A 22,125-nucleotide genomic window follows, 5' to 3' on the forward strand; every position below is an offset into this window, starting at 1 on the left:
AAACTCCAGAGAACACTTTGTGGAGATTATTTTTGCCAAACATTTATAAGGAACTCACAGCTCTCCCAGTTTCCGCAGCAGAGAGAAAGCTTGCACGTGGATGCGACTAATGCGGTTCCGCTGCAGGACCCTGCAAAAAAAAAAAAAAAACAGCATCAACATTCATCTGGGTGGATGGAAACACATCCAGGTTTGAAACGTGCAGGAAATACACAGCAGTGTCAAACACAGAAATCATTTCAGAAGGTGAACGGCATCTGACCTTTAATCTGGAGTCACTCTTGCATGTAATTAGAGAAATTATAATAGGCTAATATTGCATTATACTCATAATTGAAGTCCAAACGAGCTGTTATTCTGCTAAACACGTAAACGTTTCCACATCATTTGAACAAAGCTTCAAAATGAACAAAAGAAGTTCAGGGTTATTATTGATAATTACTCAAACCATTTTCTAATAAGCGTTGAAATTAAATAAGCATTATCCTAAACACACACACATATGCGAATGCAAAGGATAAAATAAGTAAAGCAAAATTACTATAGGGGAGCGCGGGGCACAAAGTCTTTCTGAGGTTTTCAACCAATGTTTTCAACACAGTGTCAGTAGATGTCTTCCTGCCAATTATTGAAAAAGTTTGGCGAAATTTGGATGAAAAATACAAGAGAAACCATTTTTGCATGGTATTTGAAGTATTTAAGTAAGGCAAGTATTTTTTATTATAGACAATATTTTTTTATTTTAAAAGATCTGTGAAAGTATGAACGTGAAATCTTATATTGTTGTGATCAACGTCTTCTAGGGTAAAAGATGGAACCATTTTGAAAGGTGTAAAACACACACAGTGACTGCTAGCCAGTTGAGGAAAATACGACACAGCGGGGTTAGTTGTAACAGGGTTGTAACACAGAGAGTGACACAGACAACTCAAGTTCGGATCCAAGTGCAGGTTTAATCAAAATCAGGCAAGCAAAGGTCAACACAGGTGCAAACAGATGTATAAAGGCAGTCCAGAATCGTAGTCAAATGTAACAGGCGAGAGGTCGAGAGGCAGGCGGTAGACAAGGAGAACTAGGTAAAACAAGGCAAAGATCAAAACACGGAGAAACAAGACTAGGAGGAACGCGTTGTAATGTCACTTTACAGAAAACAAGACTCGGCAAGGGAAGTGAGTGTGTGTGCTGCTTAAGTAGTGTGTGTAATCAGTCTTTGACAATCCTCAGGTGGTGCAAGTGTAATCAGTAGAGACTTGGAGCAGGTGTGAGTGTGTGTGTGGCATGACTGAATATGTAGTCCATTTACAAGCAGATTTGTAGTCCTTATGTGCAAACCAGCGATCTAGGGAGTTATGATCGCTGGTGACCGTGACAAGGCTGTACAAACACAATAATTGTTGAATTTTGATTGTAATGTTGAGAAGTTTTTATATAAAATAAGTTGTTTTAATATACATTTTTTTAATAGACAAAAAATATTTAATTGCTAATACTGCAAATAAATGCATTGTATAATAATGGATAATAATCCAAATAAATCCAAATGTGTTTATCCAATAAATAAATCAACATACTGTGCTATGTAGAATAAAAAATAAATTGAGCTAAGTGCTGAGAAAATATAGCTACTATTGAAAGTAAACTGGATTTAAATTAATTGTGTGTAATCTGCTTTTTTAAGCATGTGTTACAACTAACCCCCTGTCTGTTACAACTTGCCCCGCAGGTGGGGTAAATAGTAACATTTATGCTCCTGCCATTTTTGGCAATACTGCACAGAAACCATAGGTCTGGCGATCAGACAACCAGTGCTCGTTTGTAGGAGAGGCTTGTGTGTTGTTGGTAAAAATCTAATGGTTTGTCTAATCCCATTACTTTGTTCATTATTTGGCCAAAACTAAAAAGTGTTACTTTGTGCCCTGCTCTCCCTTAAGCTGAAAAAAATTTAAATGGAAACAGAAAATATAGAAACAAAATGAATACTAAACTTTCAATAAAAACTACAATCATCTTAGAGACTTTAACATAACACACACACAAAACACACACACACATGCACTTCTCCTCTTTTAGCTTCTTCTCTGCCAAAATAAATAAAACATGAAGAAAAAACTATTTTAAAAACCCCAAAAAATAAAAGAAAACAAAAAAAACTTAAAGAAACAAAATGAATAAAAAATAAAAATAAATAAAAACTACAATCGTCTCAATGATTCTAAAATAACACACACATGTGTACAAACGTATAGACTGTACACACCATAGACTGTAAAAGATATGAACGTAGTATCCGTGATGTCACCCATAGGTTTCTAAAGAAAGCGCAAATGAAGCTACAGGTAGGCGTGGCCAACCGTCGCCATTTTGGTCGTGTGTCATTGCACCGACCGGGGGTGACCAAAAAAGGGCAAAGAGGTGGAGTGTCAGTGGAGCTACAGAAGCCTGCTAGCATTTTGCTTAGACAGGCTTTTCTTTGGGAGAAATACTTAATACTTCATTACCTGCCATTCATTTGTGTTCTGACCACATGTGCTTGGTTGTACACTATATCTATAAAGTGTTTAGTCTCTTAAAAACACTACTACATTACGCCACTAAGCATTGCTCTTATGATGTTTTTCTACTGGAGGAAAACCAGAATGACTCTCAAATACTTCAAATATAGTCTGTGTTAGTAAATGAAATCCAGGCATAACAATGTATGACAACGTTTTAGAGCTTACAGCTAATCAATCTGTCAGATTCTAGAGTACATTCAAGCTGTAAAGAAAACAGGATTGCGCAGACGCATGGTCAGCACAGCGGTTCAGTTATGAATCCATTCTGCATGATTCCGCCTATCCCGGCTTCTCTCACTGTATGTTAATAACAGATACTGTTTGAATAAAATTTTTTGTTCTACTATGCGCTCGCTTAGTTTAGCTTTTAAGCCAAAATATGAAACTTTCCTGGGAAAAAAAAGGACACCTAGTCACCCTCAAGCCTGGTTTATACTCGAAGCATCTGCTAGTTCACTTAAGCGCATGCGGCGAATGTGACATCATCACTGTGTTTGCAGATGTTCGCTTTGGGCGTGTGCGACATGATTTCAGCCGGAGGAGCGCACGATTTTTTGAGACTCGAGTGAACAGTTCACGTGGCGACGCATTGATTTGAGTTGAAAAAGCCTTGTCCGTTTCGTGAGGTGTGCGCGCAGTTAGCGGAGGTCTGCGACGCGGTGCCAGGCGAAAGTATAAATGAGGCATTACTGGGACTAAACAGGGCTATTTTATTCAAAACTGAGCTAAAACAGCTCTGAGCCTTAGTTTAGAGGTGTCAATGTTTTTGAACAACAGCGAGCTGAAAGAAATAGTTCGCATTAGAGGTGTTTCCCGCGTCACGACGCAAATTAATTCTTAAGTCAATCAAGCGCCCCTCTCCTTCCGTGGACATGTGCACACACTCACACAAATATAAAAAATGAATAATAAACTATTAATAAACACTACAATAGTTTCAATGACACTAAAATAACACCACTGACTAAGAATCAAGAAGCAAAATCCAGAGAGATTGCAAAAGGGACTACAGTATGTATATTAAAAGTGTGATAAAGTCTAAAAGACATAATAAAAATATGGTAAAATAGTAATATAGTATAATTTATTTTATATTAGAATTAACCATATGGTAACCAAAAAAAGCCCCATGACTTTTCTTGGTCACCTGCAGCATTTATAACCTTTAGCAGAGCAATAAATGAACAGAGAAACCAAGAAATCTGTTGGCCATTGAATTTGATTCCTGCCACATCTTTCACTGTCAGCACAGACATTTAATTACATTCAGATCCATTTGCATATTTGAATACACAATCCATCTTCATGTACCATATAGCGCTAACAAACGAAGATTAATTGTGGATTAAATATATGCAAATGTCTGTGAATGTTAGATTTCTTTGCCATTGATTTCCTCGCTGACAATCATATATACAGTATGGCAGATGAACAGAGAAGTCACATGACTGAAAATCTATAATATAATGAATATTGATTGAGCAAAAGAAAAGCTAGTTTTTAGACTATAATAATAAACTTTATTTTTAGATAGCTCCTTTAAAAGTAGCATCTCAAGGCATTTTATAGACATATAACATGTACAGCAGTAAAAGGATTAATATAAGGATCAATGCAAGGAAAAAATATAATAATACAAAATAATTAAAAACACATAAAATAATAATAATAATAGTAATAGATCCAAAAATCAATAAGAATCAAATAAAAGCGACCCTAAAAAAGAAAGTTTTAGGAGATGATTTAAAAATACCCAGGGATTCTGCATTGCAAATATCAGCAGGTAAAGAGTTCCACAATTTAGGTGCCAGTAAAGAGAATGCCCGGTCTCCCATAGCTTTAGATGTAAAATAATGTATATACTGGGAATACAGTGATGCCGCAAAGTCTGTCATCACATGCAAATGCTGCTGATGGAATATAACTGCATTTAACATAATTACAATATATATCTTATTCAAAATAAGCACTTCAGTAAACTGTGTAAAAATGTATTTTGGCATTTCATAATTGAATTTCAGGACCTTTAATTACATAAAAAATGTAATAGATGTTTTATAATAAAAGATTCCTAAACTGTCAAGTATATACATAAGCAAATATGGTATTGGTTATTTAAATATGTGCCAATTAGCACTTATTTTAGCACAAAAATCTGAACATTTATTATTATAAGGTTGAAAGTTGACATTTTGTCCCACATATTACAGTTAAGGTTTTTTTTTTACAGGGGTTTTGGGATCTTAGTTATTAATACTGCAAACCAGCCAGGATTACAGTTTTTCTCAGGGGCTTTGGTGTGTTTCTCACAACACTATTTACATTTGCACAACAGTTAATGCATTTCTCAAAACAATTATTCATTTGTGCACATCATAGTAGCAGTTTCTCATTCCTTCCAACAAATTGCAAATGCTTTTGGACGTGCATCAACTGCTTTCATACAACTCTCTGCTGTTTTATAACATTATCATTTGTCAGTCAAAATGAACAAAACTTGTGAATGCTGAATAGTCATTCCATATAAAACTAATAGTCCTGATTTCATTACTTGAGTCATTACATTAAAAAAATATTGGTTGTCAAAATCTGTCAAGCAAATTTTATAAAAACTTTTAAATTTTTTCTCCTGAAAATGTCTTCTAAATTGAACAATTTGATGAATGATTTACAGACCTGTGTATGTTGTAGGTTCAGTTCCAATATGTCCTGCACTTTTGTTAACAGTTGTGCACAGCTCTACCCAAAGGAAGTTTATGTTTGTTGTAAATAATGGTGTGTTTATACTTTTGCACAAAGCTGTCAATAAATTAGAATTGTAGAGAGCAAATGCCGTAAACATGTCAAACACACATATTCAGTGTCTTGTACTCAGATACCTCACTAAATACAGTGATGTCTAACGTTACTGCAGTTCTCAAATGGCTGTGCAAATAGTGTATAGTGCTGTCTTAAGTATTTTCAGGACGTGTCACCAAAATCTGACTTTTTTGCATTGGAAAAAATGTACAGAGTAAACTGTCATAATGAAAAGATGTCATTTGACTATCTTGTTCATAAACACTGGTGTCAGGACTTTTCATCTTGATGACGCTGACACTTTCATTGATATGAATACTTGCTGTTGAGGAATGAGCTGTCCATTTTGAGCAAGTGACACACTTTTGCAGGTTATCAACTAGGTTTTGCAGTTTGTACTAATTGTTTTGAGAAATGCATTAACTGTTGTGCAAATGTAAATAACGTTGTGAGAAATACACCAAAAGCCAGCCAGCCAGCCAGAAAGACAGACAGACAGACAGACAGACAGACAGACAGACAGACAGACAGACAGACAGACAGACAGACAGACAGACAGACAGACAGACAGACAGACAGACAGACAGACAGACAGACAGACAGACAGACAGACAGACAGACAGACAGATAGATAGATAGATAGATAGATAGATAGATAGATAGATAGATAGATAGATAGATAGATATTGAAAAATTGAAAAATACATTTAAGGCTCTATTGGAAATTGTTTATTTATGCAAAACATGTCAAAAAATTTATTATTTGAAAGAAATGTGACTATGAAATGCTTTAATTTTGTTAACTCTAGTTTACTTTAATTTAATAATGAAAGAGCTCTCCGTAAGCTTTCCAAAAATATAATTAAATTAATAAAATAAGTGTTTTTATTATGACAAAAAGATGAAAACTGTAAACCATAAAACCAGTTATAGATGTGAATCAAACTCTGTCATTTAGTGTAAGTGCTGCTGTGAATATTTATGTAGACATACATCTACGTAAAATTACAGCTCAGTTTAGGATTAAAAAACTCATTTTGAGAAAATGGCCTATATATATATATAGTAACAAATGGATGAAGGGTGATGAAAGGAGCCCTTAAAGGCATCTTTTGGATGTTTTCTGAAATAAAGACTTTATGAAAAGTTTTTACCCTACTGCCTGATCTTCGTTTTGAAAGAATCCCCCAGTCCACCCCATCTCCTCCTTTTCCTCCTTTTACAAGGGGGAGCTCTCGAGACCTACAGTATCTGATCTCAGACCCACTTCTCATGCTAAATGACCAAGCGGGAGTCCTGGGCTCAATTATCTCAGAGTTCTCCCAGGACAGTATGCTAAACCTGCTAATAGCATCAAGCATTATCTAAGTGTGAACTCCTGAAACAGTGTTTTGTCTGCAGTGTCTTCACTGTATTCACTATTTAGAATTCTTGAACTTTTCAATACAATGTTTTGGGACAAAAAACATTCATAAGGGCCATTTGACCCATTGTACCCTTAATTTTAAACACTAAACTAGACTGCAAAAACCCACTGGGCTCATCTTACGGTTGAAAACCCACTGAAGTACTCACAGCACTGTTAGCATGTTACATGACCTGAAGGTCACGTTTCCCACCGTCTCCATCTTATTTCCCTCAATGTCTCTGTAAAACACAAACGAAATGGGCTTTATTCATGGAGAAGACATTCATAAAGCAATTCTAGAGCACTACGAAACCGATGTTATTTATATTTCATTCAAAATACATTTAATATAACCAGTCAATGTTCATCAGTTTTAGGAATGAATATACATTTAATAAGTAATATCTTAGCATAAAAAAGCAATTCCTAAGCACAGTGACACATACAATAAATATATCTTTCCGCTTTAAATACAGTTTTTAACAGCTATGATGATGCAGAAGCAATTGTTGTAATTTTTAAATACAATTAAATAAAATAATAAAATAATATTATTAATATCATGCTATTTTGATTATTAGCATGAATTAGATTTTTAAAAATATAAAAACTTACATGTTTAAAAACTTATATGACTGGCTGTGAATTTTTTGAAGTAGTATCTGTTGTGGATGTGATATTTTACAATTTAATAAGTTTGACAACTTTAAGTGTTATATATAGAGATTGACCGATTTTTAAATTTAATTTATTTTTCAAAAATACATTGTAGGGCTCTATAAACTATGTTTATATACAAATAATGTACAAATATTACTTCAAATAATATCTAAATATAAATATATTTACAAATTCAAAATTTTAATACAAGAATGGTTGTGCTGTAAAGTCAAATATAAAATGGTGTATAGAAAGCAATGTTAATGCACCGAGTTAATGAACTGACCGTATCGATAGCATGATAATCGTTATCGAACTGAACCGTAAGAACGGTGTAGGTGTAAGTCATAGGGCTTTTTTTGGTTACCATACGGTTAATCCTAATATAAAATAAATTATACTATACTCCTATTTTACCATATTTTTATAATGTCTTTAGACTGTATCAAACTTTTACTATACATACTGTAGTCCCTCTTGCCCATGATGGGGTCAAACACTTATTTTTAGGCAGTCTCTCTGGATTTTGCTTCTTGATTACTTGATTATTTAGTCACTAGTGTTATTTTAGTGCCATTGAAACTATTGTAGTGTTTATTAATAGTTAATTATTAATTTTTGTTAGATATATGTATAAAATAACAAATTACAAAATAAATAAATAAATAGATAAATAAATAAATAAATAGATAAATAAATAAATAAATAGATAAAAAATAAATAAATAGATAAATAAATAGATAAATAAATAAATAAATAGATAAATAAATAAATAAATAAATAAATAAATAAATAGATAAATAAATAAATAAATAAATAAATAAATAGATAAATAAATAAATAAATAAATAAATAGATAAAAAATAAATAAATAGATAAATAAATAAATAAATAAATAAATAGATAAAAAATAAATAAATAGATAAATAAATAAATAAATAAATAAGTAGATAAAAAATAAATAAATAGATAAATAAATAGATAAATAAATAAATAAATAAATAAATAAATAAATAAATAAATAAATAAATAAATAATAATTACATTCCTGGGTTGTGTGATTATTATTATTTTTCCTTTCGCTAGTTTCTCTCTCTCTCTCTCTCTCGCTCTCTCTCTCGGCTACCGCTGGCCAGCTGTTTGCCATGTCCCCCTGACGTCATCACACGGTCTCCAATCCAGCCGCTGCCAATGTGGCATAAAAGTGGTGACCGGACGCTACTCGCGAGACCCGGGACACTTGAATTTCTGTGTTTTGTTGTGTGTCACTAAATTTGCAATCCGTTTTCAGTCTGTGTTACAGTCTGTTATATATCCGCAGTTATTTGTCTATTCTCCTTTTGTCCATCAGTGTTACATGCATCTGAGGTTGGAGAGAGGGACAGGTAAAAATGTCACGCAACATACATTGTGCACATGAAGGCTTTGAATATCCCTTTTATAAGACACACTAGGTAAGGGGCTTGCTCCACCCGCTCTTACATATATTTTCTTTTATATTATATTTTCTTTTGGATAGTTAGGGTAGAGGTTGGGCCAATAGAATAGATTGTTTTGTTTTATTCATTTCTATTGTTTGGATGCCGCCCGCATCTCATCTCCCATCTCTCTGTTCAAACATTTTGTGTCCCATTCGTTGTCTGTAATTTTCAATATATTCTTGTAAATATTTATTGTTCTTTCTATATACATATTTTTTGCAATTATTATTATCACTATCTTTGTAAATAAACTCACTTTATTGCATTTAGTCTTGGTATTTTGTCCCTCACTTGTTGAAATTGTGTGTTTGCTTATGTGTTTCACCCAAAATTTAACATTACTCTCCTTTCCCTTGACTGACCATCTTTAAGATTGTAATAATAATAATAATAATAATAATAATTATTATTATTATTATTATTATTATTATTATTATTATTATTATTATTATTATTATTATTATTATTATTATTATATGCTCACTTTAATCTTAATATTTAAATAAAACCATATATAAATAAATCAAATTAAAGTTTTTATCATGACAACGTTGAATTCAAACTTACAGCCAATTTAACCGTGGCATCTCCAGGCAGATATCATCCAGCTTTGTGAGAGCATTGTTCAACAGCACTCTGAAACACACACACACAAGTGCGCACACAGCTTTAGAAGACAAAATAGTGCAGCACATTTAACACCATAAAAAAAAGTCTACAAAAGCTTTCGGAGAACGGCTCCTATGCATTTATTAAAATGTAGGATTTACATTTGAAAGGCAGAAGATGAGCCACCAAAATAGCAACAGCTGAAACTCACAGCAGCACAAGAGAGCGAAGACCCGAGAAGGTCAAAGAGGAGATGTGATGAAGACTGTTGTTCTCAAGAATCCTGCAGGAAAAGAACAAGAAAAATATAAACACTGCAGCCTCGATTATTCAATCAATATTTCTTGTGGGGGAACTAATTGATGCATTGGGTTATGAAACAATGATTTAATCAGAATTAGTCCAGTAACTTCAGATCCTGCATGTAGAAATCAGCTTATATCACATTAAAATGCTAAGTGTTTATATGGGCAATAATCTGGTCAGCTCTCTGATATGAAGCACAAAAGCAGCGAATGAGAAAATCTATCTGTATTGAGCTGATGTTTAGAAAAGCAGATGAGATAAGGACACTTACAGCCATTCTAGTTTGTGCAAATCCTGGAAAACATCAGGGAGAAGGGTTGTGATTCGATTATAGCTGAGATATCTGCGGAAACAATAGATTACAGTTGTCTGAGAGCAGCCAAAAAAAAAAATAATAATTTTACTGTAAAATTTACAGCAACTTCTCGCAATTTTGGTTGCCTCTGTACATTTTTACAAGCATATTGTTAATAAATAATTACAATTTTGCTGTATTTTTACATTACAATTGTGTTTATTACTTTACAGCGCACTTGTAATTTTACAGTCTCACTGGCTACCAAAATTTATATGAACTTACTTTAATTCTGACAGTAAATTGTAATTAATAATTTACAGTCTGTTTGCTTGTAAAGTTACAGTCTTACTAGCAATTTTTAAAAAATACAGTACAATTGTAGTTATATAGTATTCTTTACAGTATTCACCAAATTGCCAGTAAGTTATTGTAAATTTGACAGTGAATTACAATTATAAATTCACAGTCAGTTTGCTTGTAAATTTAAATTCTTGCTGTAAACCAAAATTGCCAGTAAGTTACAGTAATTTTACAGTAAACTGTAATTAGTAATTTTTACAATCTTACTGGCAACCAAAATGGCCAGTAAGTTACTGTAAATTTAATAGTAAATTGTAATATTAAATTTACAGTTTGCTTGTAAATGTAGTTTAAATGACAACCAAAACTGCTGGTAAGTTACAGTAAATTTTACATTACACTTGTAATTATCAATTTACAGTTTGCTTGTAAATTTACAGGCTTACTGGCAGCTGACAAAATTGACATTAAGTTACTGTAATTCTGACAGTAAATTGTAATTATTAATTTACAGTTAGTTTGCTTGTAAAGCTACAGTCTTACTAGTAATTTTTTTAAATACAGCACAATTGTAGTTTATTCCCCAAATTGGCCGCGTCTGACAGTAAATCTGACAGTAAATTATAATTATTTTTACAATCTTAATGTCGACTAAAATGCCAGTAGGTTACTGTAAATTTGACAGTAAATTGAAATTATTAATTTACAGTGAGATTGTTTGTAAATTTACATTTTTGCCGGCAACCAAAAATTGCCTGTAAGTTAGAGTAATTTTACAGAAAACTGTAATTATTAATTTTTACAGTCTTATTGGCAACCAAAATTGCCAGTAAGTTACTGTAATTTTTTAGGTAAATTATAATTATTAATTTACAGTTTGCTTGTAAAGTTAAAGTCTTAACTGGCATCCAACATTGCCAGTAAGTTACTGTAAATTCTACAGTAAATTGTAATTATAAGTTTGCTGTTCATTTGCTTTTAAATTTACAGTTTTGCTGTCAACCTAAATTGCCAGTAAAGTACTGTAAATTTGACATTAAATTATAATTATGCTTTTTACAGTCTCACTGTCAAAAAAAAAATTGCCAGTAAGTTATGGTAAATTTGACAGTAAATTGTAATTATTAATTTACAGTTTGCTTGTAAAGTTACAGTCTTAACTGGCATCCAACATTGCCAGTTAGTTACTGTAAATTTGACAGTAAAATGTAAGTATTAATTTACAATTTGCTTGTAAAGTTACAGTCTTACTGGCAACCAACATCGCCGAAAAGTAACAGTAAAATGTTTTAATTTTTTTGCAATGCCCTTTATCAAACTGTGTGATTTCACTGTACTTAAAGGACCATCTAAATGTCTGCAGACTTGTAAAACTCACAGTCTGGTCAGATTGTAAAGGCCTCTGAAAGCCTGCGGGTGAACTGATTTAATGCGGTTGTGCTGAAGATACCTGAAACACAGATCACAGACAGCATTGAGACGCAATAAAGGAGAGAGGAAACCAACACTTGACAAGCACCAAAAGTGGGAAAACATTATCACATAAAAAATGTCATACATAGTTATATATTAATACATAGTTTTTGTAATTTTATTGTGGTTATCAAAATATGAATACTATAAAAATGAAATAAAAAAATTTATTGTATAAATAAAACTAGATAATTAATATTATTATAACTATTATTGCTATTAAATATAAAAAAAATAATTGTTTATAATATTAATTAATAGAATATTTAATGTAATTACATGTTGGCAAACAGTAACAATTAAGTATTTTAAAACATTTTTTCAGCCATTGGTAGATGTCAAAAATTTGGCATTGTAAATGCTTATATGACAAAGCCCTTAACACTACCCAAAACACCTTAGCAAGTACACACAAACACATTTGCATAAACACCTAAACAACGCTGAAATCCACCTGAAAAAATGACTACTCATTCTCATCTCATCCAAACTTTGTTTCTCTGCTAACATCAGCTTTTCTCTATTTATATACCCAGATCCAACGACTCTATGACTAAAACCTCAAAATGTCTGAAGCTTACACTAGTTTGAGCTCCACAAAGGCTGCATGGTGGTTTCTATATTCCCACATGGTTTTATCAACTGCTACTGCTGAGATTAAGTTGATTCGCGCAATAAAGACTCCATCTGTCACCAGATCAAATACAGTGTTTGGACAAGGACAGAAATATGAGTCTGATTCTGTTTGAGGCAGCTGGCAGCTCTGAATATAACACCAGCAGATCAGACTGACACATGCAAACAGACTCAAAAAACCCAATAGCTGTAGAAAGAAAAGTTCTGTCAGGTGTAAAGTTTTTCTCCAAAGCCAAAACTTGATTAAAGTTGGCATGAAAGGGAAGTTAAGATTGTCCTTTTTTCAACTATCATGACATCCATGCATCTGAAATGGTCCTGAAATGGGAAAAAAGTAGGGTGGTGCATGATTTAGTTCTTTGGGAACCGATTGGATTGTTGAAAGGTGGCTGTTTGCTAACAAAATGAAAGATTAATGAAAGGATGAATTCAGAGCAGAATCGAGATGCCTAGTGTGTCCCAGCCCTAAAACACTGATAGCCCTGCCTTAAACCACAGATAGCTCCACCCTAAAGCACAGATAGCCCTGCCTTAAAGCACTGATAACTCCACCCTAAAGCACCGATAGCCCTGCCTTAAAGCACAGATAGCTCCACCCTAAAACACTGATAGCCCTGCCCTAAAACACTGGTAGTCCTGCCTTAAAGCACTGATAGCTCCACCCTAAAGCACTGATAGCCCTGCCCTAAAACATTGACAGCCCTGCCTTAAAGCACTGATAGACTCGCCCTAAAACACTGATAGTCCTGCTCTAAAGCACCAATAGGTCCACCCTAAACCACTGATAGTCCCATTGTAATGGACCGATAGCCCCACCCTAAATGACTGATAGCCCCGACCTAAAGCACTAATAGTCCTGTCCTAAAGCTAATACATTACATTTACATTTATAGCCCCATCCTAAAGCACTGATAGCTACGACCTAAAGCACTGATATCCCCGCCCTAAAGCACTGATAGTCCTGTCCTAAAACACTAATACCCCCTCCCTAAAACACTGATAGCTTTACCCTAAAACACTGATAGCCCTGACCTTAAGCACTGATAGCTCCGCCCTAAAGCACTGATATCCCCACCCTAAAGCACCGATAGTCCTGTCCTAAAACACTAATAGCCCTGCCCTAAAGCACAGATAGCCCCGCCCAAAAGCACTGATAGCTCTGCCGTAAAGCACTGATAACCCTGACCTTAAGCACTGATAGCTCCGCCCTAAAGCACTGACAGCTCCGCCCTAAAGCACTGATATCCCTGCCCTCAAGCACCGATAGTCCTGTCCTAAAACACTAATAGCCCCGCCCTAAAGCACTGATAGTCCCGTCCTAAAGCACAGATAGCCCTGACCTTAATCACTGATAGCTCCGCCCCTAAAGCACTGACAGCTCCGCCCCTAAAGCACTGATATCCCTGCCCTAAAGCACTGATATCCCTGCCCTAAAACACTAATAGCCCCGCCCTAAAGCACTGATAGCTCTGCCCTAAAACACTGATAGCTCTGCCTTAAAGCATTGATAGCCCCACCCTAAACCACTGATAGCCCCCCAAAGCACTGATAGCTCCACCCTAAACCACTGATAGCCCCAACTTAAAAGACAGATAGTGCTGCCCTAAAACACTGATAGCCAAACACTAAAGCACTTATAGTTCTGCCCTAAATGACTGATAGTTCCTCCCTAAAGCGCTGATAGTTCCACCCTAAACTACTAATAGCTCCACCCTAAAGCACTGATAATCCCACCCTAAATGACTGATAGCCCCACCCTAAATGACTGATAGTCCCTCCCTAAAGCACTAATAGCTCCTCCCTAAATGCATTCCATGTGACCAGAAGCAAAGAAAAGTCGTTTCGAGGGGTGAGAGAAGGTTTTTGATCAAAGTTTGAGGTCAAATACATTTTTAACAAAATAATGAAGTGCACAGATCCATCGTTTAAAACAAGAAGTACTTTATACATAAAAAAAGAAGAGTAAATTAATATTTCATGGCGACTATAATGAAACTGGTATTCACTTGATCTTTATTATTAAATTCTTAGCACAGCGGAAGTCTTTTCAAACGCAAACGCTTTTTCATTTCTTCACACATTTCTCACACACCTTTTATCAAACCAGTCACATACTGTAGATCTGACTGAAGAAGCCCAATCTATATTAGATTCACAGTGTTGACCAAAAGGAAAAGTACTTGCCTAATTATAAATATCTAATAATGCTTCAATCAGCAATCAGTCCTCATTCATCTATATGTGTGTGTGTCTGTGAGCCTGAGTGAGCATGAGTGAGTGTGAGCATACATGTGTATGTGTGTGCATGTATATTTGTGTATGCATGAGTGTGTGTATGCATATTTATTTATATATTTATTATTGTTTGTGCATGTGTGAGCATGTGTGGGAGTGATTATACAAGCATGTGCGTGTGTGTATGCATATTTATTTATGTTTACTTATTGTGCGTATTCGTGTGTGAACACGAGTGAGTCTAAGTGAGCTTGAGCGTGTGTGAGCAAGTGTGTGAGTGTGTACAGTGCATCTGGAAAGTATTCGTTCACTTTTCCACAATTTTTTATGTTACAGCTTTATTCCAAAATGAATTAAATTAATTTATTTCCTCAACATTCTACACACAACCCCCCCCCCCCCCCCCCCCCCCCAATGACAATGTAAAAAAAGAGTTTTTGAAATTGTTGCAAATTTATTAAAAATTAAAAACCTGAAAAATCACATGTACATCAGTATTCACAGCTTTTGCTCAATACTTTAATGATGCACCTTTGGCAGCAATTACAGCCTCAAGTCTTTTTGAATATGATGCCACAAGCTTGGCACACCTGTCTTTGGGAATTTTTGCCCATTCCTCTTTGCAGTACATCTCAAGCTTTATCAGGTTGGATGGGAAGCGACTGTGTACAGCCATTTTCAGATCTCTCCAGAGATGCTCAATAGGATTTAGTTCTGGGCTCTGGCTGGGCCACTCAAGAACATTCACTGAGTTGTTGTGAAGCTGCTCCATTGATATTTTAGCGGTGAGCTTTGGGTCATTGTCCTGTGGGAAGATGAAACGTCACCCCAGTCTGAGGTGCACAAGAGCACTCTGAAGCAGGTTTTCATTCAGGATGTCTCTGTACATTGCTGCATTCATCTTTCCCTCTATCCTGACTAGTCTTCCAGTTCCTGCTGCTGAAAACATCCCCACAGCATGATGCTGCCACCACCATTCTTCACTGTAGGGATGGTATTAGCCTGGTGTGAGCGGTGCCTGGTTTTCTCCAAACGTAACGCCTGGCATTCACTATTTTAGTCTCATCAGACCAGAGAATTTTGTTTCTTATGGTCTGAGAGTCCTTCAGATACCTTTTAGCAAATTCCAGGCAGGGAGTGGCCACTCTACCATACAGGCCTGATTGGTGGATTGCTGCACAGATGGTTGTCCTTCTGTAAGGTTCTCCTCTTACCACAGAAGAAGCTGGAGCTCAGACAGAGTGACCATCGGGTTATTGATCACCTCCCTGACTAAGGCCCTTCTCCGATTACTTAGCTTAGATGGCCGGCCAGCACTAGGAAGAGTCCTGGTGGTTCCAATCATCTTCCACTTACGGATGATGGAGGGCACTGTGCTCACTGGAACTTTCAGAGCAGCAGAAATATTTCTGCAACCTTCCCCAGCCTTGTGCCTCCAGACAATCCTGTCTCGGAGGTCTACAGACAATTCCTTTGTCTTCATGCTTGGTTTGTGCTTTGACATGCACTGTCAACCCTGCATGGAACCTTATATAGACAGGTGTATGCCTTTTCAAATCATGTCCACTAACTGAATTTACCATAGATGAACTCCAATTAAGCTGCTGAAACATCTCAAGAATGATCAGTGGAAACAGAATGTACCTAAGCTCAATTTAGACCTTCACGCCAAAGGCTGTGAATACTGCTGTACATGTGATTTTTCACCTTTTTTATTTTGAATAAATTTGCAACAATTTCAAAAACTTTTTTTTCACATTGTAATTATGGGGTATTGTGTGTAGAATGTTGAGGAAATTGATGAATTTAATCCATTTTGGAAGAAGAACATAAAAAATGTGGAAAAAGTGAAGCGCTATGAATACTTGCCGGATGCACTGTATGCATGCATATTTACATATTACTTTTTTGAGGTGAATATATATATATATAATAAAAATAATTTGCTTTTAAATTTTTACAAATATTTTTTAATAATAAAAAAAAAAAAAAAAAATTGGGTATTATTTTTTCCCCAAGCATTTGACTAACAATAATTTCTCACTGACAGCTATATTTTGTTGTCCATTGTGTAATTATTAATTAAAATAATAAGTTAACTTCATGGCAAGTTGTGGTGTTTGATTAAATATGTGATTGTGTTGCATCCCAGCAGACACACAGCGTTATAAGATATAATATTAGGTTAGATTTAGGTTGCCAGCGTCTATAGACAAAAGTTATTTTAACGTCCAATAACTTAATTAAATTATGCTGATATTTGGTTAATTTTAGGTTGTGTGGAAAGTGACCAAAATCCAACATCTAGCCAACATCTTAAACCCAAGTCATATTGACGTCAAATACTGACATTTATTCGTCAGGTATAGCAACCAAAATCCAACATCTGATAGATGTCATAGTGGTAATGTCCACACAATGTCAAGCTTTGACATCATTAGACGTTAATATTTTGTTGTTTTTAGGTTGCATTGGAAAGTGACCAAAACGCAAGGTCTGTCCGATGTTGTACATTGACGTCAACCGGCCTTTCGTTCTTATGTCAACCTGATTTCATTTCTGAACAAAACGCAACGTCCTGTGCCTGCTGGGGTGATTGTGATGTTTAAGCATTTTGAAAAGAAAATAAGTGATTTTGCCAACTTGATCTTCAGTTTCAGCCTGGGTGTTAAAAGTTTTGAAAATGTAATATTGAATTGGACAAATTGAGCAACTGAGAAAAAAAAAGAGTGAGAGTTGTCATATGTTCTTCCTATGCTCTTCAGCTCAGCTCCTGTGGAAAACACTGAATAATTTATTCTACAGGGATTGTTTAATCTGTTTCACACACTTCTTTCAAGTGAGCCGGGTTTTGATATACACCTGTGATGATGCCAGTATGGCTTTCACAGATTTACAGCATCCACACAGTCCAGTGACAAGCAGGAGACAGACTTAGTGAAGCAGAAAGGATCTTACAGCTTTTGAAGGCTCTGGTACTTCAAGAACATGTCAGCGTTTAGTTTCCTCAGCCCGTTCCTCTGCAGGGACCTGCAACATGAGCAAGAGAGACATCATAAATGTGTTTTTGCAATAGGGCACAGGAGTGACCACACACACACTTTTAGAGAGTTTGCTATTTTATGCTATTTTGCCATTCTATAAACATTTCACATGGATATGACAGGATGGATGAATAGATGGATGGACTGAACCATAAAGAGACAGAGAAATTGACAGATAGATAGATGGTTAAAACAGGAAAGTATGGATGGAGAAATAGATGGATGGTAGATTAAACAATGTAGATGGATGAATTGGTGCATAGTGAATGAATGAATGGACTATAAAGAGAGACAGATCGAAATTGATGAATGGGTGTTAAAACAGGAAAGGATGGATAGATAGATTAAACCATGTGGATGGATGGTTGATTAATTGATAGACAATAAATAGAGATAGAAATTGAAAGATGGATTGATGATTAAAACAGAAAAGGATGGATGGAGAAACGGATAGATTAAACTATGTGGATGGATGGATTGGTGGTCAATGGATGGATAGATGGACTAAAGAGACAGATAAAAATTGATGAATGGATAATTAAAATGAAAGGATGGATTGAACAATGTGGATGGATAGATAAACAAGATAATGGATAATGGATGGAATCATTAAATAGATGGATGTATGTATCGATGATAAAGACAGATGGATAGATAGAAAAAATAAATGGATGAATAAAAAGACATGGATGAATAGATGGATGTGAAAAAACAGTCAAGGACAGGTGGATGGATGATAAAGACAGGAATGGATGGATTGAACAATAAATACAGAAATTAATGGATGGATGGATGAAATAAACAATGTGGATAGATGGAAGGTGGATGAATAGATAGATGGATGATAAATAAAGAAATGTATGGATGTAGAAATGTAAAGATGGATGAATGATGGATGAATAAATTGAGTAAACAATGTGGATCGCTGATTAAAACAGGAATGGATGGATGGAAAAATGAATGGATGGATGGATGAATGTGACAGAAACACAAGGATGGATGGATGACTTGATAATAAAGACAGATGGATGGATGGAAAAATATATGGATGGATGAATGGATGGATAAAGAGACATGAATGGATAGATAAGTGATTGGTTGGATGGATGGATGGATGATAAAGACAGAGCTGGATGGATGGAAAAAATATATGGATAGACAAAAAGAGACATGGATGGATTGATGGTTGTGACAAAAACAGACAAGCACGGGTGGATGGATGATAAAGGAATGGATGGACTGAACAATAAATAAAGAAATTAATGGATGCATGGATGGAATAAACAATGTAGATGGATGGATAAATGGCGGATGGATAAACGAATGGATGGATGTACAGGAATGTATACACATAGAAATGTATAGATGGATGAATAAATTGATTAAACAATGAAAAATGGATGATTAAAACAGTAATATATGGATGGATAAATGAATGGATGGATGGACAAAACAGATGGATGTGACAAAAACAAAAGAATAGATGGATGGATTGATGATAAAGACAGATGGATGGATGGAAAAATATATGGACAGATGGATAAAGAGACATGGATGGGTGGATGGATGGACTGAATCATAAAGAGACAGATAGAAATTGATGGATGGATGATTAAAACAGAAAAGGATAGATAGATAGATTAAATGATGTGGATGGATGAAAATGTGGTGGATGGATAGATGGAACAAGAAAAGATGGATGGATAGATAGATGGATGGATACACAGATGGTGGATCGATGGATGATGAATGGATGGAGTGAACAAAGAGAGACATACATTAATAGATTGATGAATGGTTGGATGGATGGAATAAACAATGTGGATGGATGGTGAGATGGTGGATAGATAGATTGATCGACGATGATGAAGGAATGTATGGATGAAGAAATGTAAAGGTGGATGAACGATGGATGAATAAATTGATTAAACAATGCGGATGACAGATTAAAAACAGGAATGGATGGATGGAAAAATGAATGGACGGATGGATGTGACAAAAACAGACAAGGATGGATGGATAGATAGATAGATAGATAGATAGATAGATAGATAGATAGATAGATAGATAGATAGATAGATAGATAGATAGATAGATAGATAGATAGATAGATAGATAGATAAAGACAGAGATGGATGAATGAAAAATATATGGACAGATGGAAAAATATATAGATGGATAAAAAGAGACATGGAGGATGTTAAAATGAATAGATGTATGGATAGATAAATATATGGATGGATGAAAAAATGAGACATGGATGGATGTGACAAAAACAGAAAAGGACGGGTAGATGAATGATAAAGAGAGGAATGGATGGATTGAACGATAAATACAGACATCGATGAACAGGTAGAGGGAGGAATAAAGAGAGAGACTAACTGAGCTCTTGCTTTATTATGCAACAGAATATCCTTCTAATAATTCTGCAGCCAAGCATCATTCTAGAGCAGGACTGATGACGTCAAATACTGCTTTAATGAATATGCATTACTGGATAAAACTTGAGCAGCAGAGTGACGTAAATATGACATGAACATAAAAACAATGATGTCATTAACCAAATGAATTCAGACTGGCCATCTGCAAGAGGTCGAATCCAATATGTGTGTTTTATATCTGCGCCAAACACTTTTGGCATTTGTGAACTCTGATCTCTGATTTATTGAGGAGCAAAAAAATGTTTGACTAAAGTTATGTTTCACCTAATATCGTGAGTGTGTTAAAGCTGTGATTTTCATAAGATGTTAGAGGGAAAGGCACACAGCGTGTCTACTTGAAATCCGAGAGTGACACTGCATTTAATACACCTTGTCAGTTTCTCCACATTACTGAAAGGTATTTGTGAATTTCACTGCTTCACAGTTTGACGGTGGCATACTAATGAACACAGAAAACAAACTGAGAGAATACAGGAAATATGAGATCATGGGCTTTAATTAAAGCAGCTTCCACTGATACACAAATATGCATTTCATTCATTCATTCATTTTCCTTCAGCTTAGTCTCTATTTTAGTAGTCATCAGAATGAACCGCCAACTATTCCAGTATACATTTTATGCCCTCGGAAGCCCTTCCAGCCGCAACCCAGTATTGGGAAACACCAATAAACACACATTCACACACTAGACAATTTAGCTTACCTAATTTACCCCTAGTGCTTGTGTTTGGACTGTTCCCACACATTAATGCCAACTGACCCAGCCAGCACTCGCACCAGTGACCTTCTTGCTGTGAGCCATCAGTGCTAACCACTGAGCCACTGTGCCACCCCAGTATGCATTTCAAGAATGCTCAAAACCTGTAACCATTGACTTCTATAGTATTTAGTATTTTCATAGTAGGCTATACAGTTTCCGTATTTTGTGATTCATGCATATTTTCTGTTTATTTAAGGTTGTGAAATGCAATATGGGATGCTGATCTCTGCTCTGTTGATGTTTGATGTTAAAAATTTAACTCTACAGTTTAACAAAGTAACTTACTGACATTTAAGTAGTTTGAAATAATATAATGGATAAGAAATAATATGCACAACCTGACAAAAGTCTTGTCGATCCCAGTTGTAAGAGCAACAAATAATAACGGCTTTTAGTTGATCATTTGGAAAAGTGGCAGAAGGTGGATTTTCCTGATGAATCATCTGTTGAACTGCATCCCAATCATCACAAATACTGCAGAAGACCTATTGGAACCCACATGGACCCAAGATTCTCATAGAAAACAGTCAAGTTTGGTGAAGGAAAAATCATGGTTTGGTGTTACTTTCAGTATGGGGGCATGCTAGAGATCTGCAGAGTGGATGGCAAGATCAACAGCCTGAGGTATCAAGATATTTGTGCTGCACATTACATTATAATCCACAGGAGAGGGTAAATTCTTCAGCAGCATAGCGCTCCTTCTCATACTTCAGCCTCCATATCAAAGTTCCTGAAAGAAAAGGTCAAGGTGCTCCAGGATTGGCCAGCCCAGTCACCAGATGTAAATATTATTGAGCACGTCTGGGGTAAGATGAAGGAGGAGGCATTGAAGATGAATCCAAAGAATCTTGATGAACTCTGGGAGTCCTGCAGGAACGCTTTCTTTGCCATTCCAGTAAGTGATTTGAGTCACTGCAGAGATGTATGGATGCAGTCCTCCAAGCTCATGATGGAGTCAGACACAATATTCATTCTGTTTCCACTGCAGCATGACCACTAATTCTATACTGGACATTATTTCTGTTCAGTGACAAGACTTTAGTCTAAGCAAAGTCAGACCTTACTGTTTTAATTAAATAGTTAAAAATTAAGGCATGATCATATTTTATTTTAGTAAAAT

At 35.2% G+C, this 22,125-nt stretch overlaps 1 protein-coding gene across 1 annotated transcript in view; it reads right to left on the reverse strand.

Moving 5' to 3' along the window:
• The window catches only part of rxfp1 (relaxin family peptide receptor 1), a 155,469-nt gene that overhangs the window by 38,868 nt on the left and 94,476 nt on the right, over positions 1-22,125 (reverse strand). Inside the window, exons 5-11 of the mRNA XM_056472208.1 lie at positions 17,719-17,790; positions 11,795-11,866; positions 10,090-10,161; positions 9,724-9,795; positions 9,471-9,539; positions 6,930-7,001; positions 59-130 (exon numbers count right to left, since the gene is read on the reverse strand). Of these exons, the coding sequence (XP_056328183.1) occupies positions 59-130; positions 6,930-7,001; positions 9,471-9,539; positions 9,724-9,795; positions 10,090-10,161; positions 11,795-11,866; positions 17,719-17,790 (501 nt within the window). The remainder of the gene's footprint in view (positions 1-58; positions 131-6,929; positions 7,002-9,470; positions 9,540-9,723; positions 9,796-10,089; positions 10,162-11,794; positions 11,867-17,718; positions 17,791-22,125) is intronic.

This window comes from Danio aesculapii, chromosome 14, assembly GCF_903798145.1.
Source record: "Danio aesculapii chromosome 14, fDanAes4.1, whole genome shotgun sequence".
NCBI classification, from domain to species: Eukaryota; Metazoa; Chordata; class Actinopteri; order Cypriniformes; family Danionidae; genus Danio; species Danio aesculapii.